At 43.2% G+C, this 24,780-nt stretch overlaps 1 protein-coding gene across 1 annotated transcript in view; it reads left to right on the top strand.

Moving 5' to 3' along the window:
* Positions 1 to 12,423: 12,423 nt before the first annotated feature.
* LOC116518370 (kinase non-catalytic C-lobe domain-containing protein 1-like) overlaps positions 12,424 to 24,780 on the top strand; it is a 70,516-nt gene continuing 58,159 nt past the window's right edge. Inside the window, exons 1-3 of the mRNA XM_032231704.1 lie at positions 12,424 to 12,489; positions 17,711 to 17,909; positions 24,685 to 24,743. Coding sequence (XP_032087595.1) covers positions 12,424 to 12,489; positions 17,711 to 17,909; positions 24,685 to 24,743 — 324 coding nt within the window. The remainder of the gene's footprint in view (positions 12,490 to 17,710; positions 17,910 to 24,684; positions 24,744 to 24,780) is intronic.

Below are 24,780 nucleotides of genomic sequence, written 5' to 3'. Positions count from 1 at the left end.
ATTGTGATTTTGTTTCAGAAAGATGTGAACTTTAATCTATTGGCTACAATACGAGGACAGAGAAAAAAGACCAGCTGAGCAAACCTAAAAAATCCACAGAAATAAAAAGGGTTCCAAAAATGAATCTTTCAATGCTGAATGAAGACATTTGGCTAGAATTGATCTCTCTTCAAGGATGAAAGTTTGGTTATTTTACTTTCGATGATACTATTGAGACTCAAACTAGAAATTGCCTGCGTTTGTTCTAGGCTCTCTCCTTCAAAAAGCAAAACAAAAACAGGATGTAGGTGTTGTGACTCAGCAGAAGTTTGGTGTGAGTTGAGTCAGGATGCAAGATTAACAATGCAGCTGGGGCTCGTTAGTGTCGTCTTCTGGAGATAAAAGGACACCCTGGTTGCAGGAGTCAACGTTCATCGTTCATCATTCATTGTACATTGGTCGTGGTTTGTTTGTGAGAGACACTTGGAGAAGTGATTGGCTTTCTGTAACCCTGATTCAAGGAGACACTTGGAGAAGTGAATTGCTTTGTAAGAGTTTTGTTTTGCATTCTGTTATCTTCTTGTCAGAGACTTTATTTATGTTTATTTTTGGGCTCGCAGCCAGTCAGAGCCGAGGACTGATAAAGTGAGTTCCTTTTAAGTTTGTCTGCCTGTCGTCTGTTAACGAGCGAGGAAGGGGGGGACAGAACAGTAGGAATCTAAGGAGAAGAAAAAAAAAATGGCAGGAAGGTGGACTTAAGCCAGATCTTTTAAAATGAAAGGCAGAAGATTCAACTAGATCTGGCTAAATTTAAGTAATTTTATTCAAGTTTTCTGCAGAGCAATGTATAATAAGCAACTAAAAGGCTGTAGCTGGGAAGCATCCAAAATTAATAAGCGCTGCCATTTTCAAGCGATACTAAGGAGTGAATGGTGGCAGGGACCATGTGGAACTAACAACAGTTTAGCACCATGGTTTTTCAAAATTGGCAACCTTACGTTGTGTGGATTTTAATTCCCAGAATTGCTGACTGGAGAGTTGAAGTCCATAAAGGTGCCAAGTTTGAGAAACCCTGGTTTAGTAGAATGCAATATTGCAACTCTTTGCTAGATGAATTCAGAACTGCCCGTAGTCTGCCGCAGCTTTTCTACAATGTTCTGCACTGTCGTTATATGTTGTCATATGCTTTACTGTACTGTGACTGTGTAGTGACATGCACAATGCCATTGTTATGTGGCAGGCTGAATCTGGGGACCATGATGGTCTTAGGAGGCCACTGTGGGGTTCCCACATTGAACAAAGAAAGCATTATTAAGTTGACAAAGCATTTCTGATACATTGATGCTGCAACACGAAAGGACCAACATTTTAGAAGCAGTGATTATGGGGAATAATGCTAAAGCAGTTGGGGTAATGCTTTTGTGCCAGGACAACATCCTATCATTTTTAAGGTTGTCTTTTTGTAGCTTGATATCCAGGCTCAATATCAGATGACTCATTCATGCCTACCTACCCCTTCTGGTTGATTAACTTAATTTTGCAATTTGCAGAGTTTATATGGATTCCCCCCCCCCCCTCAAAAAAAGGCAGGGTTCATATGGAAAGCAATCTGGTACTCTCCGTTTATGCAATTTAAATCCACTGGGTGTGACAGTGTAATAGCAGCTCCGTCGGGTCAATGCTGTGTCTGGGAGAAGAAAGAGAACACATCACAGTAATAAATAGGAGAAACCATGGACAGCATCACCAACAGATGTTTGTAACAGCTGGGAAATACCACATGAACGGAAGGACCGATGACACCCACAGGCCACATAGACCTGGTGTGAGATAATGGATACTGGATTAATTCTGGCCAATGAAGCAGGAAATTCGCCATGCCAAGATTAATTAATGAAGTAGAGATTATAAACATACCTGAGAAAGAAAACATGATTTAATACACCTCCAGAAAGTTGGAAGGTTCCTTCAGTTTCCAGCCCTCGTCTTAGTGATAAAGAAATGGTCTCAGTGCCTCCCAGACAAAAATATGCATTGCTGGCATTGGATGCTCCTGGAAGCAATCCAGCTGCAGAGGAAAAACACCAGTGGCACACCTGCATGTGATCAAAGCCTGGAAACACATGACTAGAAACCTCGCCTGGATCTGACAGGAAGCCAGTGGATTTGGGGGGAATGCAAACGCAACAGGCGAGGGATCTAGACGTTTGGCAAGAGTGAGCATTTCACATGGCACAAAATGTTTTTGGCATTGTACTGACCTGCATGCTGAATTAAATTATGCTTTACGGTGCTCAGTTTCTCCCATATACGTATTTGTAAAATAGTTTGTCCAAATGTTTTCCCATTTGTGGCATTTGTGAAATCATATGTAGTTGTCTTGAACCAGTGACGTGCGGTGAGGTTTATGGCTGGTGAGGCAGTCCTCTCCCCCGCCCCCCACCTGACTAATGCACTTTCTTTCGCCCGCCTGTGCTTGCGGCAGCCCGCCTGAGCTCTGCCGCGGGCACAGGCGGTGGAAAGAAAATTTCTTTCACCCGCTTGAGCTGGCGGGCTGCCGCGGGCACAGGTGGGTGAAAGAAAGAAAGCAACGCAGGCTGGACTGAAGCCGGAGGCAATGCCCCTCCGGCGGAGTAAGGCGGGCTGCCCTCCCTGCCTCTCCTACCTCCCTTCCCTCTCTTCACTCAAACAAACTCTCTCTCAAACACACACACACACACAGAGTTGCACCAGGAGGATTAAGTTTGAATTCCTCCCCCTCCCTCTGACCCACACGTACCTTTTCCAGCTGTTTCACAGAGGATTTCAACTCCGCTCTTGCCTGCCATGATGAAAATATGTAAAAATGTAAAAGGAAAAAGGCAAGAGCTGCTGAGGTCAGGCTGGATTAGCTGCTGCCAGAGTCCCCAATGGATGACTCTGCTTAACTGTTTAAACAAAGCCTCTAAAAAAACGCCCTCTACAGGAGGAGGCGAGAGAACCACGTGCCTCCTTTGCATAAGGAATCTTTCGCCTTTTAACCCTTGCTTAACTCTGCTCAAGTGATCATAAAGTCAGACTAGGTGAGGCACATGGTTCTCCCGCCTCCTCCTGTAGAGGGCGCTTTTTAAGAGGCTTTTTTAAACAGTTAAGCAGAGTCATCCACGGTGACTCTGGCAGCAACTAGCTCAGCCTGACCTCAGCAGCTCTTGCCTTTTTCCTTTTACATTTTCTTTTCTTTTCATGATGACAGTGGTGAGGCTCTGCCTCCCCTGACTGCACGTCCCTGTCTTGAACTTATCCCTGAGCATTTAAGCCAATGGGAAAGGTGACCGCAAAGAAATCCAGGACTGTAGGCTAGACTGCAAAACCCAAAAAGAAATTTTATTAAAGATTGGCAAGCCACTTCCTTATTGCTGTCAAGAAAATTACCATACATGGATGCATCCTTTTAATCATGTGTCGCAGTAGGCTTGAGGAAATGTTTTTTAAGACTGTCATTGTCTTTGGAAGAGAAGTGTTAGCTGTATGCTCATATTCTCACACACGTTTTCACACAAAGAATTCCCTTTGTCGGTATTTCTCCTAAAATATGTGCCACTTGCAGCCAAGGAGGATTGGCCGCAAATGGTATATAGCTTATTATCTGAATTACGGAATATCTTTGTTTGATTATGAATATAAATAATTGTATCCTGTTTTTCAGTATCTGCTACGTTCTGTGATATATACACTGTGCAGCTGTTTCTATGAGAGCTATCTTAAAAGTCCCCCCTCCCCTCTTGTTAAATCCACGGGAAGGTCACTCCCCAAATATGGATTTCATGTAAAGTCCCGTGAACAAAATTGACAGAAAATAAAATGAAGATGGTCAAAGACAACTTAGGTAAGTATATTCTTCAGACACGCTATCATTTTTGTCAGTGATTTGTACATGATATTTACATGCTGCGCCATTACACAAATTACCAATTACCTCCAATAGACCGATCAGATCCCACAGATTAGGCCTCCTCCGTATTCCATCTGCCAGTCAGTGTCGACTGGCGACCACCCGGAGGAGAGCCTTCTCTGTGGCTGCTCCGACCCTCTGGAACGAACTCCCCGTGGAGATTCGCACCCTCACCACCCTCCAGACCTTCCGCAAAGCCCTTAAAACCTGGTTGTTCTGACAGGCCTGGGGCTAAAGAGTTTTTGTCCCCCTTCTCGAATGGTATGGTTGTTGTGTGTTTTTAAATTTTGTATTGTTATGTCTCGTCTTTTTTATTTTCTGTCTGTACCCCCTTCCCTGATTTGAATTGTGAGCCGCCCTGAGTCTCCTTCGGGGGGAAAGGGCGGCATATAAATATAATAAAATCAATCAATCAATCAATCAATCAAATGACTTAGCTGGCTGGAAACAAAGAGAGCACACCACCCTCACATTTGCTGGCTGAGGAATTCTGGGAGCTGAAGCCCATACATCTTGCAATTGCTGCGGTTGAGAAACTCTCTGCATTGGTGGACCAATGGCACATTCACTATAGCTGGTGTTTTTGCTGAGGCTGACCTTCAGAACTTAAAAAGTCCTCTTTCCCAACATCAGAACAGATATATTTTGATGAGTGGTGGTGGAATGTTTTGGAAAAATGAGGTCCATCATTGATTATTTATTGTTTCGGGGCGTGGCAGGCCTGGGTCGCTGCCGGTTCTGCAACGCAGGCCTGATTTCCACTACAAGTTTGGCCGAACCGGGCCGAATCAGCACCCACCCACCTCTGATGCTGTGGTTTGTAGGATCTCACTCTGCCAGCCATATATGCTGTGAAATCATGAAAAACAGAAGACCCCAAATCTATATTTTTCCTGAAACAAAGCACGAGAGCATTACTGTAATACGTTGCAGCAGTTATTATAATTTTATGACCATCTATGGGAAAGTATCTCTCATTTGTGCGGAGAGGCATCTTTTGGATGTCATCTATATCCTTGGAAATTACAAAAAAAAGGACTGAAAAACCCAATGTCTCGCTCTTTCAGCGAGAAACAAATAGGCCATCAGTGAACAAGCTATTCAGGGATGCAATGCATAAAACGTTACTTCTGTCGTAATCCTAGCAATTGAACTGAGCATGGAAAGCGTCTGACATTTCTCACTCTCTTCAGCCAGCTTCCTTATTTCTCTGTTAGCTCTTTGTAAAAGTACTAAAAGGAATGCTGGCTGAGGTTCATAGAAAGAACGAATGCTTTGTTTCAGCTTCATGAATATATATATATTTTTCATCGTTAGTGCAGAGTCTTTGGGGAACGCAGAAAGAAAACTCCTTTTCTACTTATGTCCGCAATTCATTGAGCAAATTTCTTCCCTTTACTTTTTCTTGCTCTGGAGAATTAAGTCAAAGTTTAAAAAATAGGCAACCAGAGAGAGCCCTCTTCCCATTTCTAGCTTGGGAGTATTCATTCCTGTAATTATATCAAATTGTTTGGGGGCGGGGGAGAAATGGGACACAGGCTTTTAGCTGTGAAACATGTACTGTAAATTGAATAAGCTTATTTAAATCTATGTCTCCTAAATCCTGAACAGTGCCTTCTTAGAACAATAATTAAATGGTATATTTGACCTTATTTCAATCAAATCGCAATAAAATCTTTCCTCAATCTTTGGACATTTTTAAAATGAAACATTATACATTTTTTGTTTTCCTTAGGCGAAGTTAACAAAGTAAAATATTGCTGGCTCTTATGTCACTTACATTTTTTCAATGTTTGGGGTTCAGTTTATTGTATTTGTATGCCGCCCTTTTCCCCCGAAGGGGTATTTGTCTTTGCCTGAGAACCAATGTACCTGTACCTATAATGAAGCCAGGAGCCGCTGCTATAATAACAACAGAATCCAAAATCAGTCCATGTGTAATTATTAAAGTTTGCTCTTAGTGTGTTTAAAAGAAGAATGGAACTTTATCTGATAAGAGATTGCATTTTGAATCAGGAAGCACCAATTAATAGCAGTAATAGCAGTTAGGCTTTCAGCCCTCTCTAAGTGGTTTACAGAGTCAGCACATTGCCCCCAACAACAATCCGGGTCCTCATTTCACCCACCTCGGAAGGATGGAAGGCTGAGTCAACCCTGAGCCTGGTGGGATTTGAACAGCCGAACTGCAGAAGTAGCCTGCAGTGCTGCACTCTAACCACTGCGCCACCTCGGCACATTAAGAGCTCCATCTAGGTAGACATGAAAAAGTACATTTTGAGAGCTTCCAAGCACGAGGCTTCCAATGATTACCACCCAGAAGATACTCTTTATATCAGTGTTTTTTTTTTCAAATCTGGCAAGATCTCACATCTTGAAGTTGTGTGGACTTCAACTCCCAGAATTCCCCAGCCCTACAGCTTAAAGGTGAAGTCCACACAACTTGAAGTTGCTAAGTTTGAAAAATACCGAACTAGACCAGGGGGCGGGCAACTGTGTCCCCCTTCAAGACCCATGGACTTCAACTCCCACAAGGTGGTTCAGGCTGGCTCAGGAATCCTGGGAGTTGAAGTCCACAGGTCTAAAAGGGGGAAGAGTAGCCTAGTAGCCTGATATAAACCTTTCCCTGGTGGATTTCATGTGTGTGGAAAGAAACAAAAAATGATGGAAGTATTAGTAGCTCTAGACTTACGACATGAAGCAGAAGTGCCTCTGCTGTCTGCTTTTGGGGCCCAGATTCTCTGGCGATGCTTTCCCCGTGACCCGTCAAAACCGCGGTAGACTAAAGCGCGCCCGATTAAAGCGCGTACGTGACGTCATCAGCAGCGCGACAAATACGACCGCGGAGAAAAAAGGGCGCTTTAGAAAGCACTTTTAAAGCAAGCCGATTCATGTTAAGGTAAGGGTTAGGTTTAGGGTTAGGGTTAGGGTTAGGGTTAGGTTAAGGGTTAGGGTTAGGGTTACGTTAAGCCTTAGGGTTAGGTTTAGGGTTAGGTTAAGGGTTAGGGTTAGGTTTAGCGTTAGGTTAAGGGTTAGGTATAGGGTTAGGTTTAGGGTTAGGTTAAGGGTTAGGCTTAGGGTTAGGTTTAGGGTTAGGTTTGGGGGGGGTTAGGTTTAGATTTACGCGTTAATTTTAAGTTTACCGCTCACAGCGTGCTGTTTTCGTCGCGCTGTGATGACGTCACGTACGAAACTTTCTCTCCCTGAGACTTTGCCCCATTGTGCTGTTTTGCTAAATCTGCACTGACTTCTAAAAGCTGCAACGTCCTCAGTGAAGAAGCTGGGTCCCCACAGTGGCTGGGTGCAGAAGGCTGGTTGGCGTAAGGGAATGAGGAGGGAAGGTAGCTGGATGAACAAATGCTTGCAAGGGCTTCATGGCCACTGCAGCCTGGCGTTATACTGCCGGTGGTGGTGGTGGGGAGCTGGGGAGCCACCTTAGGAAGCCAGAAAAACTGTAGCACCTGGGATAGCTTGGTGGAGACAACAAGGAGGCAACAAAGAAGTGAGGAGTTTCTGCTTGGGTGCCTCCTTAAAGTTAGACTACTTACTCTAGTCCTACAATTTCCTTGGCAAGACTTGGAACGTGGTTTGGCTTTGCCTTCTTCTTCCAAGGACTGAGTTTGAATGATGTTAGACTACCCAGCCTGATTACTCCAATGCCTGAGAAAGGACCAGAATCCCCAGTCGCTAATTTATAGTCCGCTGCTTTTAACCTGACACCAAACTGGTTCTTAGTGCAGGTGTTGAAATCCAACAGATGCAGTCCCAGCTGTCATTTGTATTATTGATCAAACTTGCATAGCCTCCTGTCTCACCAAAATGTAATTCTGGGTGGGTGGCGCACAACGATCATATAAAAGCACAAATATAAAAACGGCGTATAACAAAAAAACAATAACAAATCTATTTATTAAGAAATAAATACTATAAACAAATGTGCAAAGCCCGAGGCAAAGAGAGGATAAAAAATGGCCACCTCAACAACGGAGCTACGTTATGCTACGTAGAATAGAATCTTGGCTTTTTCTTCCTTTCAAATGCTTGCTGAGCTTTTCTTTCTGAATTTTAAGACAGTGACTAATTGCCTAATTTAATTCTTCACACGTGCTGGAAATGAAACATGACTTAACGCTGTTCTTGGGTTGGGAACAGAAAGTATCTGGGCAAGAGCAGAGGGATCTGGACATGACTCTTTTCATATGGTATGTGGATATATGTATTCAAAGAAGAGATCACGTGCTGCATAGAATAATTTTTAATCTCTCTTTGAAAAGTTCCCAGCTGTTTTGCTACAATGCATTTATAAAGTTTAAATCACTGTTTAAAGTAATCTAAACCTAAGGCAAATGACAGAGCAATAGCAATAGCAATAGTTAGACTTCTATCCCGCTTCATAGGGCTTTCAGCCCTCTCTAAGCGGTTTACAGAGTCAGCATATTGCCCCCAACAATCCGATAGATAGATAGATAGATAGATAGATAGATAGATAGATAGATAGATAGATAGATAGATAGATAGATAGATGATAGATAGATAGATAGATAGATAGAACATAGGGTATGGCTAGCTGATGAGAGCTAAATAGCTTGAAATAGATCTATACTAGTCTCCCTTTATTTATCAGCATAAATATAACATAGATAGATAGATATCAATAGCAATAGCAGTTAGACTTATATACCGCTTCATAGGGCTTTCAGCCCTCTCTAAGCGGTTTACAGAGTCAGCATATCGCCCCCACAGTCTGGGTCCTCATTTCACCCACCTCGGAAGGATGGAAGGCTGAGTCAACCTTGAGCCTGGTGGGATTTGAACAGCCGAACTGCTGAACTGCAGTCAGCTGAGGTAGCCTGCAGTGCTGCATTTAACCACTGCGCCACCTCGGCTCTAGAGCAGTGGATAGGCCTAGGTTATAGTAACCTTTACTTCAACTGTACAGTATTGTATGATTTATTTTAATGGTCAATGAACTCCATTGATCCACTTATAAACAAGAACAATGTATGTCATTTTAGAAGATAGTCAACTTCCATATTAATTTGATGTGAGTGGAGCCAGTCAGGTTTTTTTTTTCCACGTATGAAACCGTTTTGGGACATGTTTGGGACGGAAAGTACATTTTGATACAATTTGGATGGGGACTAAAATGTGTATTACTCTTTTATACCAACTTTTCCTGGCGAAATATGTATTTCTCTCTCTGTGACGGGCAGAAAATCATGACTACCTGATGGAAAAAAATTACCACATTTACCAAATTTAAACATACACCAATGAGATCATCCCTTTCAGGACTTATAGTGGAGGTTGTTATGCAATGTCTAGAACAGTGTTTCTCAACCTTGGCAACTTGAAGATGTCTGGAGTTCAAGTCCCAGAATTCCCCAGCCAGCGGATGCTGGCTGGGGAATTCTGGGAGTTGAAATCCAGACATCTTCAAGTTGCCAAGGTTGAGAAACACTGGTCCAGAGGCCTTAACATTTCCATACAGACAACCCAAACTACGGATGAGAAATGCAGACAACACCTTCATCATAATAAAAAAAAGGACCAATTGGAGAACACCAAGAGAACCATGAACATTTCCCCCCCAAAAAATCCAGTTTACCAAAAAAAGAAGAAAACCACACAATGGCAAACCAGAACCACAAGTGTATGGGAAAACCTCCAAGTGCTTCATAATTACCAAAGACAAAAGTATTTATTTTGATTCACTGTATGAGGTTTCTGATCTTCCAGCAGCTATGAAAGTCAAAGGTGCCTCTGAAAAATTAGTGCACTCTGATTTAACGCGATGAAATCACTAAATATTACTTTTTGTTTAGTATATTGTGCAATGTGTTGATGTACCAAAAATGTCAACCAGATTGGCACAGTAGCATGTCCCAGCCTGCAGTATTATTTTTTGAATGGTTTTTAAGGAAAGCATTTTTTTTCAGTTGGTATGTAAGATTGGAAAACAGCAAGCGGCTTCTATATATGATTAATAGTGAAATTAAACTTCGAACAATCTGGCTACAGTCCTACACACACGTAGTATTGTTAAGTCCTCGGACTTACGACCTGAGTCGGGCCGAACCCGCTCGGTCTTCACTGATTGGTTCCGGCGCGACTGTCGGCGTGCGCGGAAATTGCAGCCCTCGGATTGGCTGCCCGCCTGACAGCTGTCATATAAATAGCTGTTGTTGATTGTTGTTTCTGATATTTGGTTTGTTAATAAACGGTTCTACCGCAGCACGGTGTCTGTTTTACCTCACCTTGCAAACAAAGCAAGTATAAGTCGAAATCAGTTTCATTAAACCCAATAGAAGTTGCTTTTAAGCAGATAACACACAGCAGTATATTTGCTATTGGTTTTTAAGCCATTTGTAGAAAGGTAATTGCTATTGCGAAGAAAATTATAAAACCACGAAGATGATGGGGACCGTGTCCTGTTATCTTTCTTTCAAAAGCTTCAAATGTTTAAATTACTTTTGGCTTTGGACTCTCTTTTTAGAAATATGGACACAATTAATAGGTTCTCTGTCAGGGTATTAAAAACGGATTATCAAGGGTGGATGGTATTTGATGGAGGCGCTATCAAGGAGAATAATCGATAGGCTTGTGTATGACCAGACAAGGGTGGTTTCACCTGAAACGCAGCCCATTTTTAGCTCATTAATATTTAACATTAATAATATTTAGCGTGCGTCAAGTACAAGAAGAACTTGGCGCAGGAAGTGGAAGGATGCATTGCCAAATGTTTTTAATGTTAAGCTGGTTCATATATTTTTTTTCCAAGCAAAGGAGGAGAATCAGCCAGTAATTAATTTCCTGAATAAGCAGCATGAAAAGGTTAAACAAGAAAAATGTCTGTTTATTTGTGGGAAAGAACCTGATTGCAACTAAAAATAAACTACCAACAGGGAGAGACGTCGCACCTGTTGTGTCTCAGAAGTCTCCATACTATCAACCATAGGTTCCCCAATTGAGATCTGGCTCTGTTGGAACAAAATGTATCCAAAATGCTGTTGATACCCCTTTGATCCTCAAAAAAAACCCATCTTCTTTTCTAGGTTTTATGATAATGGATGAATTTCTGGCTTCTCTATGACTTGCTACACGTTGGATATTTCAGAATGGCTGTCTTCTGTCTCCCAGCCTTGCTTATAAATCTACTTTGTGAGTACAAGAGATAGGGTTTTTTTTATATATAGCAAATATCTATAGGTGTGGAATTTGTGTTCTGGAATAACTTTCCCTGAACAGTTTATTTAGCTCCAATAAAGGTGAATATTTATGGCTCAGGGTTTGAATGAGGGATCTTTGGTGCTCTCTGAGGCTGGTCGTTTTCTTGCAGAGATTTCCTTAGTCTAAATAGGTAACATCATTAATGCTGGTAAGGGGTGGGCTTTGCTCTCGATTTGTCTTCTGATGGCTTGCCCTGGGGGGCAGAGGGGGTCATAGAAATTCTTTGGTGGAGTTGTTTGCTTATGGCTTGTTTGGCAGTTCCTTAATTGGGGTGATTGTTTACTTGATTGTTAATCTACCCTTGGAGTTAAACTTGGAGCTTGGTGGGTGTGGCATGGCTTGGTGGGTGTGGCTTGGTGGGCGTGGCATGGCTTGGTGGGTGTGGCTTGGTGGGCGTGGCATGGCTTGGTGGGTGTGGCTTGGTGGGCGTGGCATGGCTTGGTGGGTGTGGCTTGGTGGGCGTGGCATGGCTTGGTGGGTGCGACTTGGTGGGCGTGGCATGGCTTGGTGGGTGTGGCTTGGTGGGCGTGGCATGGCTTGGTGGGTGTGGCTTGGTGGGCGTGGCATGGCTTGGTGGGTGTGGCTTGGTGGGCATGGCATGGCTTGGTGGGTGTGGCTTGGTGGGCGTGGCATGGCTTGGTGGGTGTGGCTTGGTGGGCATGGCAGGGCTGTCCAAACTTGGGGACTTTAAAGACTGGTGGACTTCAACTCCCAGAATCCCCCAGCCAGCAGAACTCTGGGAGTTGAAGTCCACAAGTCTTTAAAGTCCCCAAGTTTGGAGAGCCCTGAGGACCTCCAGGGTCCCCTCCACCTCCGTTATCCTGTATCCCTGTATCGCCATTGACCTGAGTCGCCAAAGGGCTCCGTCATTTATCCTGGGGGTTCCCAGAAGCGGAGCCCCAAACCCGCCAATCAGCGGCTGCAGCGCCGAAACTTCTCCGACTCTTTCCCGGAGAGCCTCCCCCCTTTTTCGGCCACCGGCGCGGAACGAGGCGGAGGAGGAGGAGCCGCCCTTCTTGGCTGCAGCCCGGCCGAGGGCGAGGCGGCTCGGTTGTTGCCAGGGGCGCCGCCTCGCTCCGCAAACACATTTGCCGGACGGCGCCGGGCGGGAGGCGCGGCGAGCCAAGCCGTCGGGGAAGGAGAAGGGACGGAGCCCGAGCAGCTACGGGAGGAGAACCGGGGGACGGGGCGGCGGAGAGAGCCCGGCTGGCCCTTGGAAGTCGAGTCCCTCGCGGCTCGCTTCTTTCCCCGGCCGGGGCCGGCAAGGAGCCTCGCCGGCAGCCGCGATGGGGGAGTTCGCGGAGGAAGAGGGCTGCGACTTCGATCCCCTGCCGGCGCTCTCGGAGGACGAGGTGAGCAGCCCCGGCGGCGGGGGAAAAAAAACACCAGATGAACAGAGTTGGAAGGGACCTTAGAGGTCATCTAGTCCAACTCCCCCCCCCCCCCGGTCTCCAAGCAGGAGCCCCTTCACCATTTCTGATAGGTGGCAGCCAGCCTCTTCTGGAAAGCCTCCGGGGATGAAGCTCCCACAACTTCTGAAGGCGACTACTATTGAGAAGAGTGGATTGTCCTCACTCTCAGAAAATGTCTCCTTATGTCCAGGTTGAATCGCTCCTTGTTCGGTTTCCAACCATTATTCCTTGGCTGGCCTTCTGGGGCTTTGGAGAATAGAATAGAGTTGGAAGGGACCTTGGAGGTCATCTAGCCCAACTCCCCCCCTCCCCGCCCCAAGCAGGAGACCCTTCACCATTTCTGACAGATGGTCTCTTCATGAAAGCTTCTGAAGGCAACTTCTCTTCCATTGGTGGATTAGTCTCATTGTCAGAAAATTTCTCCTTATTTCTCAGGTTGAATCTCTCCTTGTTCGGTCTCCAACCATTATTCCTTATCTGACATTCTGGTGCTTTGGAGAATAGAGTAGAATAGAGCTGGAAGGGACCTTGGAGGTCTTCTAGTCCAACCCCCTGCTCAAGCAGGAGAACCTATAGCAATAGCAATAGCAGTTAGACTTATATACCGCTTCATAGGGCTTTCAACCCTCTCTAAGCGGTTTACAGAGTCAGCATATCGCCCCCAACAACAATCCGGGTCCTCATTTCACCCACCTCGGAAGGATGGAAGGCTGAGTCAACCTTGAGCCGGTGAGATTTGAACCGCTGAACTGCAGATAGCAGTCAGCTGAAGTGGCCTGCAGTACTGCACCCTAACCACTGCGCCACCTCGGCTCTATATCATTTTAGATAAGTGACCTTCTAGACTCTTTTTAGAAACACGCTGTGATGAAGCACCCACAATTTCTGGAGGCAAGTCTGTTCCCAGACATGTAGCACGATGTCTTCTCATTGTGCCACTCTCTGCGGCAGTCCGTCAAATATTGGAATGCTGCTATCTTGTCTCCCCTGGACCTTCTCTTCATAGACTAGCCATGCAAGAGCCGAGGTGGCCCCATTACGGATGGAAATTGTGATAGGTGTTAAGGGATATAAAGTGGGAATCATAAGTGATCTAAGTGTGATCACCATCTCTGTTCTTCCTGATGTGGTTGTTAAACAAAACATGGGGTGCCTAAGAGGCCTCCCCCATCCCTTGAGGCACTTTGTGCTCTGCTACCTTCCCCTGAGGCTTGCTTCCCACCCCACAGCACCCCGCACTCCTGTCACCCTGTGTTATCCATTGGCCATTAATCTTTCAAAGATATCTGGAGCGAGGGTTAAGGAAGGAGGGAAGATCAGTCCTTTACATAGGGCCCTTTTCCGGAAGGGGCTGCCGTTTTCTGGACATTCTGCATTGGATTGGGGGATGTGCAGTGGTGGGTTTCAAAAAGATTTCGAACCTACTCTGAGGGTGTGGCCTCCTTTGTGGGAGTGGCTTGCTGGCCATGTGACCGGATGGGAGTGGCTTGCCGCCCATGTGTTCTCGTTCTCTCTCTCTGTCTCTCTGTCTCTCTCTCTCTCTCCTTCCTTTTGTCTCTCTGTCCCTTTTTCCTTTTTTTTCATCTCTCTCACTTTTTCTTTCTTTTTTGTTTATTTATTTATTTCTTCCTTTCTTTCTCTTTCTCTTTCTCTCTCTGTGTGAATCTCTGTGTGTGTGTGTGAGTGGTGGGTTTCAAAAAATGTTGGGAACCTCTTCTGTAGGTGTGGCCTGCTTTCCGGGTCCGCGGGTGGAACCTCTTCTAACCGGTTCGGTAGATTTGACGAACCGGTTCTACCGAATAGGTGCGAACTGGTAGGAACCCACCTCTGGGGATGTGGGGTGAGGAGGAAGGTGGTGGAGCCCAGAGGAGTTTGAAGCAGGCACAAGACTTGCAAGTACTGGTGGGAGGAGATGAGGAAGGAGATGGATGGTGTGTGTGTATTTGCGTCCTGCAGCATCCCTACAGTTGGTCTTTAGGACAGATAACTACGGGGACGCTGCAATGGCCATTACTTCGGAATCGGTGGTAAGTAGCGTTTTTTTTGGGGGGGGGGGTCTGTCGTACCTTCAAATGGTCACTAAGTAACCAGTTGTAAGTTGAGAACTACCCGTAGTACCTCCAGCTTTGCAAACAGCATGCTGATGAGAACGGGAACACGTAGTAGTTGCTGTGGGACTTCTGCTTGTATGCTGTCTGTAGAAATCTGGTTCATCGCTTTGAAAATGGAAGATTGAACAAGGTTGGCCTTTAGTCCAAAATGTAACTGTCAGCACTCCTCCATTGAATAATTAGGAAAGGAAAACCACGAGACTCCATTGATAGAAATCAAGTGTACTTTTACTAATTATAAATGATCAGAAGCGTAGCAAAGCGAAGACTGATTCTTTAGGCGTGAAAGCAAATGATATATAGAATAACCCATTCCCCTCCCCTTGGCATCACAGTTACAGTCCAATCATAATTCTCCCAAGTGTCAGGTGTGAGATAACTTTGAAAGGCATCACCCAGATGGAATGTGGGTGCCGTTGGCCTTGGCGGGAAACCTCCTCCGCATGCGCAGCAAGACGGGCAGCAGAAACTCCAGAATGTTCCTCCAGCACAAGTAGTAAATCCCTCCCAAATACCATGCCCCCCCACTCTCCGTTTCAATGGCAGCCGAAGCAGCAGCAAAGCAGAGGCTGACAGTAACCCTTTGGGAAGTATTACATTACTCTTTCAAAATGTTCCATTGTAACTTTAAATTTCACCTGGAAAACCACCTGGAGTCGTACTTTTTGTTTTCCACTTACCCTAGAAAGAGCGATGTGCCTTTTGTTTCATTTTGCCATAATGAATGTGTAGTATTTTTTATTTATTTATTGCTGGTGTTTCTATGCTGCTCTGCTTCAAAAACAGACACTAGAAGCCAAGATGAGAGAAAGCAAAGAAATCACAAGTAATATAAATTACAATAGCTGATATAGATCAGAAAAGAAAATCTGACATCCTCCAAATGTTATTTCAGAGCCAGGTTTTTTACTACTTTTCAGAAGCTTGATCAAAAAGAGGCTTTTAAAAAGCTATTTGTACTCAAGCTGTTCCACAGAAGGAATCCTGCCAAAACTTCACATAAATAAAAGCAAAACAAGAAAATAAAAACATCAACATTTAAAAATTAAAACCAAGAACTATCAAACAGAACTGCTAACCTAACCAATATAGAAAATTAAATCCATTCTATTTATTGAACAAATTTGTATCCCATCTTTCTGCTCCATTTGGATTCTCAGTGGAACTTCTTCCCTTTGAAATTCAGTTCAGGATATAAAAATCCAGCAGTAAAACATTTCAGCTAATAAAACTTCAGGAAAAGTGATCTAGTTCTTTGATGGCAACCTATACAATTAAAAATAAACGAAGAGCCAAATCTTTCCTTTTAGGTTAGAATATTTATTTCTAATTATAAGATAATTAGAATTATTTTTCTGAGGACAGAAAAGCAGAGGAACTCTGGCGTGGTTTTTATCCTTCCGTTAACGCTTAAAATGCTTTCCCACGAATATGGCCACCCTCAACTGGAGGGAACGTTACTTTTTCATGGTCTGTACAGAGTTTTTATATTTGTGCCTTTGCCATATGGTGAGACCATTTATATTTACAGCAGTTGAATCGTAACCAGGGGAGAGAAGCATTTGCCATGGGGCTTAGCTTTGTAGCACTGCAATATTCTTTCAGCAAGAGAGAATGTCTCCCATTCTTAAATAGGTTTACCAGGAAATGTAGTAATGGAGCCAGAATGTTGTACAAGCACACTGTGGATTGAGCTATTGTTTCATTCATTGGGCTGCTAATAAAAAATGCGCTTGGAGGTTTAGGGACACAGTCTGGACTCTTTATCTGAACATTCCTTTGGGACCATAACATTATTATTTTATTTTATTTACAGTTAGAGATGATTTTAAAAAACTGTGTACAGAACAAATAGAATAAATTAAGAACACAGTGGCAGTGGGTAAACAATGTACATAACTCTAGAGTATAATAATGAATTCTAATAAGCAATAAGATATTAACTGTCTGGCATAGAAAAAAGAGGTCTTATATGTGAGGTTCCAATTAAATTGATTTATTGCTGAACACAGCCCACCCATAATCTTCTCAACTAACGGTTAGCAGCTGCTAGGGGTTAGATAAAAGCCAATTCAATTCAAGGAGCAAGGACTTAGTCTGTTTGTGACTACATAGGCATTCTAGGCTGATCCCTCTTTTAACTCTACCCCCAGGGGGGCTGTTCCTTTTCCTACATTAACTGATTTCACAAGACAACCGTTTTGGGTTTCGGAATAAGGGTGGTCCAGTGTGGCATGAGTTTAAGCTCTAGACGTTTTCATTTTCCTTTTTATTATGTTTTTATAAACCTGGATACATTTTTTTTCAGTACAGCACAGTTTATACATATTAATTGAAGATTGCTAACATTATATTTAGATAACTTGGAGTATTGAAAATAAAGAAGACTTAAAAAACCCTTTTCTTTCACTGTCTCAAAGGTGCTTTTTCAACTGGACTTTCTGGTTTTTCTTTGATTCTTATTCAAGAAGCTTCTTTGGCAAAAAACTTCTTGGATGAGAAGTGAAACTTCTTCAAAGAAAAAACAAAGTCCAGTTCCCTGCAGCCATATTCCTTTTGGATCTTTGGCCTGCCACGCTTTCTATTATTCTACTATGTCTTTTCTATTGTGGGAAAATGGGACTGTGGGGGATTGCAAGGAGTTAGATGCTATGTAGCCAAAACAAAATTCCTTTCTAGGAAGCCAAGATCATCCTTTGTTTCTGCACATCTGCACCTGACCGGAACTGGATGGGTGGAACTGCCAGCATGGCAGCGGAAGATTAGACCATGGGATGGACCTGTGGGTGTGGGGGCAAGATCACGAACTTTCAACTGGGTGGGGAAAACCGGGAATCTTTCAGATTCTGGGTTTTCCCAGATATGCCAACATGGCTCTCTTAATAAATTGGAACTTTGAGGAATCCTTTGCCTTGGACTCTGATTTAATTTTGGATGCTATTTGGAACCCTGACGACCTTTGGGGTGGTGGATTTTGCATTACTTGGATCTAGCTTCATCAAGTTCACTGTACTGAAATGTGGAGTAATTGTGAATTTTTGTCTTGGCAGGAGAATGTGTCGCTGGCTGATGTTCTCTCACTGCAAGATAGCTGTCTTACTGAGCAGGATATTTGGGCTATTTGCCTGGAGTGTAGTCAGTCTTTGAAGAGCGTCGTCCACTCTACAGTCTTCCACACCCTTTGCATTACTCCCGACACTTTGGCTTTTAACACCAATGGCAATGTATGCTTCATGGAACAGATCAGTGGTAAGTGTGCAGGCTGGTAGGCGATTTGTTGAAAAGTAAAAAAATAAAAATCCTACTGAGAGAATGTGGTGAAACATTATATTCTCCCTGTCAGATTTCTACATGGATTTTAATTAGAGTGCGAACCATAATTTTCTTAAATGCAACAATGAATGTCGGCTCACGTCAAGCTAAATTAGGTTACATCTATTAAATGTATGTTCATTTAGGTGTTATAGTATTGAACAAAGATTACCAGATTAAATTTAATGTGGTTCTAAATTTATTTCTTCGATCTATTTTGTATTTTCCAGAGGATTTCATGCAATAAATGCTACCATGCTTTTGTGTGAATGTTTTTAAACAAAAGCAGCATCTGAGAACCAAGGGAGGATATATAGATAGATTATATATTTAGTGTTCATTATGTATTCTAACTGGAGAAAAGCTGACATTAACTAGCTCTAGTGGTAACATACATTATTTAATATATAAAAAGCTAAAGCTAGCAAAAATAACTTCCCCACCCCCTTCCTTTAGTGAACAGGTTTTATGTGTGTTCCATGAATTTATTTTATTTATTCATTTATATAGCTGCCCCCTCTTAAAACAACCCTGGGTGGCTTGAAACTGATAATGCACTATAGAAAGAGGATAAAATGATACAAACGGTATAAAAATCAACAGCGATAAAACTCAAAAGAGAAAATCCTGGTGCGACAGCATCTGATGCACCCACATTCTCACCCCTTCCTGGGCTCAGATATTAAGTGATCTATGGGAAGATAGAAGGGTAGGGGCCTGTCAATCACAGGGAAGAGGCTGTTCCATAGCAACAGGAGCTGTATTAAAAAAAAAAGGTATGTTTGAAAATTCCCATAAGATGGCGACATTTAAATGAAAGAATCTGGAGTTTCTTTTTTAAGTGTAGGGTGATGTTATATTAGCCAGAAAAGGACAAGGCTAATGTAGAGTCGTAGTTTGGCTGCCTAACATCGCTAGATCGAGTTGATTCATGCTCAAGGGATGAGCTAACTACACCAGGAAGAAACATGGGTGGCTTTTCTGCTGCGTCATCTGGTTCCACCACAAAACCGCGTTCGACTAAAGGGCGCTCGACGAAACCGCGTAGCTGACGTCATCACAGCGCGACAACAGCGCGGAGAAAAAAGCACGCTGTAAACGCTAAACCTAAAATTAACCCCTAAACCTAACCCCCCTAAACCTAATCCTAAACCTAACCCTAAACCTAACCCTTAACCTAACGCTAAACCTAATCCTAACCCTTAACCTAACCCTAAACCTAACCCTAAACCTAACCCTTACCTTAACTTGAATCGGCTTGCTTTCAAAGCGCTATTTAAAGCGCCCCTCTTTCTCCGCGCTCGCTGTTGTCGCCCTGTTGATGACGTCAGCGACGCGGTTTAATCAGGCGCGCTTTAGTCGAGCGCGGTTTTGTCGTGCCACGGCGTCATCCGAGGTCCTATCCCTCGACCAAAGCCACCTTGCAAATGCGTGCCGCAACTGGAAAGGCCCAAAGGCAGCAGGATTCTAACCATCCGTAAGAAGTGCCAGCGCATCTCCCCGCTGAAGGGTACCTATTTATCTACTCACGTATAGCCTGCTTTCAAACTCCAGAATCTGAGGCAAGTGATGGGAGCTCACCCCGCCATGCAGTGCTAGGACTAGAACCGCTGGACGAAAGGCCCTCTACGGCATCATTAAGTCACTGAGCCATTGTGCCTCGTAAGGGAGCTGGAGTGTGTCCCTCTTATTCACGTGGGATGGATATTCTCTGGGAGAAGCTGTGCTTCAGATAACCTGGTCGGGCGAGCGGAAGAGTGTGCAAAACTCCATTTGTGCAAGTGGTGTGTGCGTGCGCTCCATTTGTGCAAATTGAGTTGTGCAGAGGCATCCACCACTTGTGCAGAACTAGCCCCTCTCCTGGCTGCTACTGACCAGTCCACAGAAATGGGAAGGGTGGGGAATACTGATATAAGCAATTGTCAAACAAGGCCTCTCAGATAATATTGAAAAGAGAGCAACAGGGGGGGAAAACAGAGATGCCCGTACAATCTTGATAGCAGAAGGATCTTGTAAATTCCTTACGATTCAGAGAAAACCTGAGATTAAAACAACGTGGAAAGTGTCTCAATGGGCCTATTGCAGGTATGATATGTTATTTTCCCCTTAAATATTTCCATTATATTCTTTGGAAGATATTAAATTGCTGAAGCTCCCTATGTGACCCAAAATAAATGGAGCAGATAATTTTGTGTTATGTACTCACTTCTGTCATGCCAGCCTGACAAATCTTAACATGTTTCCACGTTAACTTTTAAATTCCTATTTTAGCAATGCAGTTATATTACTTCCAGTAGATTGCAATGCAATACATAGTGGTACCTGACTAAATACCTCCTCTAACTTTATTGGAAACCCAAATATGGCTAGAGTAACTTTGTCCACTCATTGGCTGTACCCTACTGACTTAAGATATGCCTTCTGTCTTTGGGTCTTAGTTTAAATCAGGGCTCTCCAACTTTGGCAATGTTAAGACTTCTGTATTTCAATTCACATAATTGAAAGATTCTGGGAATTGGGGAATTCTGGGAGTTGAAGCTCACAGGTCTTAGAATTGACACGGTTGGAGACCCCTGACTTAAACTATAATGAACTTACCTTTTCTCCAGCCCCAGAGCCGAGGTGGCGCAGTGGTTAGGGTGCAGTACTGCAGGCCACTTCAGCTGACTGCTATCTGCAGTTCGGTGGTTCAAATCTCACAGGCTCAAGGTTGACTCAGCCTTCCATCCTTCTGAGGTGGGTGAAATGAGGACCCGGATTGTTGTTGGGGGCGATATGCTGACTCTGTAAACCGCTTAGAGAGGGCTGAAAGCCCTATGAAGCGCTATATAAGTCTAACTGCTATTGCTATTGCTATTGTTTTGCTTATTTGCAAAGCCAGTTTGTCTTCTTTTGCAGGTTAGTTTCCTGGTGATTCTTGGCATTTTTGAAAACAGTGCTCACTATTTTGAAGACTTGTAACTGGGTACTTTACACATACTTCGATATCTTTCGAGCAGCTTCTTTAATCTATACTTTCAGCCACGGATAATTGAAAATAAGTTATCAAGTTTACCCTTATAAGGACTGAGTGATTGATTTGCGTGTCATTAAGAGAGTGTCAACTCTTGGCAACCACGTAGATAGAATCTGTCTGCTCCTGATCCATTTCATCTTCCAGGAGCCACACCCCTTGCTTCTATAACGCAAAGTCCACGCATCTTGTTGGTTATCCACTTTTTCTCTTTCTTTCCAATTCCCCCAGCATTACAGACTTCTCCAGAGATCTTCACATAATGTATCTGAATAGGATAATTTGAGCCTGCTCATTCGGGTTGTGTTTGACGATCCATTTGTTTGTTTTCTTGGCTATCCCTGGTATTCTTAGGAGTCTTCCCCCAAAAGAAGCATTCCAAATTCTAGTACTTCTTCTAATGCTAAAATTATTTCTATTCTAGTACTTCAAAAAGGGACGTGGTGGCTCAGTGGCTAAGATGCTGAGCTTGTTAATCAGAAAGGTCGGTGGTTCGGCACTTCGAATCCCTAGCGCCATGGAATGGAATGAGCTCCTGTTACTTTTCCCAGCTTGTGCCAACCTAGCAGTTTGAAAGAATGTAAAAATGCAAGTAGAAAAATAGGAACCACCTTTGGTGGGAAGGGAACAGGGTTTCCGTGCGCCTTCGGCATTTAGTCACGCTGTCCACATGACCATGGAGATGTCTTCGGGCAACGCTGGATCTTCGGCTTTGAAATGGAGATGAGCACTGCCCCCTAGAGTCGGGAACGATTAGTACATATGTACGAGAGGAAACTTTACCTTTAGTACTTCAAAGTCCACTTTTTGCTTCCATAGAGTGCAACAGAGAAACCATGTATGACTCCAGTAGAGACATCCCACCATCTGAATAACTTTTCTAAAGCTTTCATTCTTGTCAAATATTGGCCTGTGGCATATTTCTTGATTGCTGTTAATATTTCTTCTTTTTGTAAGCCGCCCAGAGTCCTTCAGGATTGGGCGGCATATAAATCCTATTAATAAATAAATAAATAATAAATAAATTTGACTCTAAGAGGCAAAGGTTATCCATCACTTTAGTATCTTCACTGCCTTTTCTTAGGCTGTTTGCTGAACCTGTTATCATTAATTGAGTCCTAATTCTTTACATTTAATCTACCTCATTTTTCCACTATATTCCTCAATTTTTATTCCTAGAGTTTGCAGGAAATTTGTATTTCAGGTGTCAGAGCAGTGTTCATCAGCACAGCACAAATTATCGATGGATTTCTTCCTCCCAATTTTAAAACCATGCTCATTTTTGAGTTAATAAGAGTGTTCTACTTCTTTCCAAAATAATTTAAATTAATAGACTGGAATACAAACCCACAACTGAACAACCATATTGGGAACATTCATAATTCTGAAGCTCTGCCTTTGGATTTCCATTTTATCAAGAAGGGTCCTCATGTTGTAGCTTGGAAAATGTAGTGTTTTTAAAGCCTCACTTGACTGATGAAAAAAATGAGTGTGTGAAGACATGAATAATTTGTCATGAATATGTTATGTTGAAGTTCCTTCCACAGTTCCTCTACACAGATATCTTCCTGTTTACTTGTCCTCATTAATGCTGGTGTTCAGTCAGGAGTATGCTGATTAACTTCCGAAGGATATGCATAATTTGTTTCTAGGATGTTACGTGGGGCCTTATGCTGGCATTAACATCTCAATAATAAGATCAGGGAGAGCATTCGATGTGAACTAGATTCCCTCCCCCTCCACAAGTGTGTAACAAATGGTAGTGTGTTACCTCCTGTAGGTTGATGGATCATTAGAAGATTATGATTAGATTAGAAGATTAAGAGCCGAGGTGGCGCAGTGGTTAGGGTGCAGTACTGCAGGCAACTTCAGCTGACTGCTATCTGCAGTTCGGCGGTTCAAATCTCACCGGCTCAAGGTTGACTCAGCCTTCCATCCTTCCGAGGTGGGTGAAATGAGGACCCGGACTGTGGGGGCGATATGCTGACTCTGTAAACCGCTTAGAGAGGGCTGAAAGCCCTATGAAGCGGTATATAAGTCTAACTGCTATTGCTATTGCTAATTGGGTGTGGCCAATTTAGCAGTTCATTTTGCCTTTGTCCTTGCTGTACTTGCCCCTCCCCTCCTCACCCACTGGCCCTGGATCACGTGGCTGCACCGGTGAGATCTCCCCTCGGTCAGCTGGTCCTCCCTAGCACCTTACGGCCTTACCTTTAGCAGCAGCGGTGCAATCAGAAGTGCAGCTCAACCGGTGAAATAACTTACCAGAAGTGCAGCTGGACTTGATGCTCAATGGATGATAAGGCTGACGGTGAGGGACGGGACGATGGGCAGGGCTGAATCCCACCACTCAGCGGGCCAGATATTTTGCGTTGGTGGGCCATATGTGGCCCACGGGCTGTAGTTTGAGGATTGGTGGGTTAGGGTTAGCTTGTGCTTGATTGATTGTTTTAGTGGTGCTGGTTCTTGATTGGATCCTCACACTGGCAAGATTCTGACTTGCCCATTTTGGGAAGTTGATTCCTAGTTGGTCCTGCCTTGGGACGTGATCTTGGTGTGGTGTAGTACAGGAATCAAAACAATGAAACTTTCCCTAATTTTTCCATTTGTCCTTTCATGAATCTTTGTATCCAAGATTTATGTAGTTGATGAAGTTATTCTTGGGGATATTTAAGGAGGACAGAGAATGTTGGGTTGTCATGCTGTTATTTTCTTAAATCTCAAGACATTTATTTCTGCAGAACTAGAATTAGAACTACGGAAGATCCCCCCCCTTCTCAACTTTATAGATCTTGACATCTTCTCGAAAGTGTTTCATTATAAATGTTAAGGATATGAAGTTAAATGTAAACAGATTCCTCAGTCTTCTTCTGAAATATATCGATACATGATTGACAGTATTTGTTAAACATTAAACAAATGGAACAGCCCCAGAGATCTTCAGCTAGATTGTTCTGTGCTTTTTAACCCACGCACAAATGCGCACACAAACGCACACACACACACATTTTATAATAATACCAGCATTACTGAGGCTGATAAATCTCATAAGTGCATTAACAGTACATTTTTTTGTTTCGTTTCACCCCAATGTAATTTGTTGAAATGACAAGGGAACACATTCTGTGGAAAATGTTCTGATAGAATTGTCTCTCCTATACTAATGAGGCAATGGTTTCGATTGTGATGTGTAAAAGCATGAACTGAGCAGATTTGAAAGGCTATGAATAGTCTCTTCATTGTACTTGAATGTTTAAAACAAAATAATTGAGACACTTGATATGCAAATACATCCTTTGATCAACATATTGACAATGCTCCATTTAAAAATTTGATGCCACTCCAGCCAAGCTGTATAATGTGTTACATAGAAGATGTTGTAGATTGTATGTTTGAAAAAGTTCGCTTTGCTCACTAATGTAAAGATATTTTTAACATGAAATTAGACTCAACCTATCTTTAAATGATTTGGAGCCTTGTATTAAATTTATCTCTCACACGCGTTTATATTTTTGCAAAATTGTAAAGACTCCAGGTGGTTTACAAAAGCAGATTATAATACAAAGAGGGAAATCCTAGCACTCCCCGCTCTTAGTAAAAACCAACATCTTTAAACTTAAGCTAAAAATATTACCATTTGTTGCTTTTTGATCTGTCTTGGATTGATTTTAATGCTTTAATGTGAAATTCTTTTAAAAGATGATCCAGAAGGAGCTTTTGTCCCACCAGAGATCGATGAAACTGGTAACACATTTGAGGTGAGTAATCAACTCTTCTGGTACAACTCAGACTATC

The sequence above is a fragment of the Thamnophis elegans genome, chromosome 15 (assembly GCF_009769535.1).
Source record: "Thamnophis elegans isolate rThaEle1 chromosome 15, rThaEle1.pri, whole genome shotgun sequence".
Lineage (NCBI taxonomy): Eukaryota > Metazoa > Chordata > Lepidosauria > Squamata > Colubridae > Thamnophis > Thamnophis elegans.
Note: the sequence above shows the minus strand (reverse complement) of the source record. Positions and strands in the feature narration are given on the sequence as shown.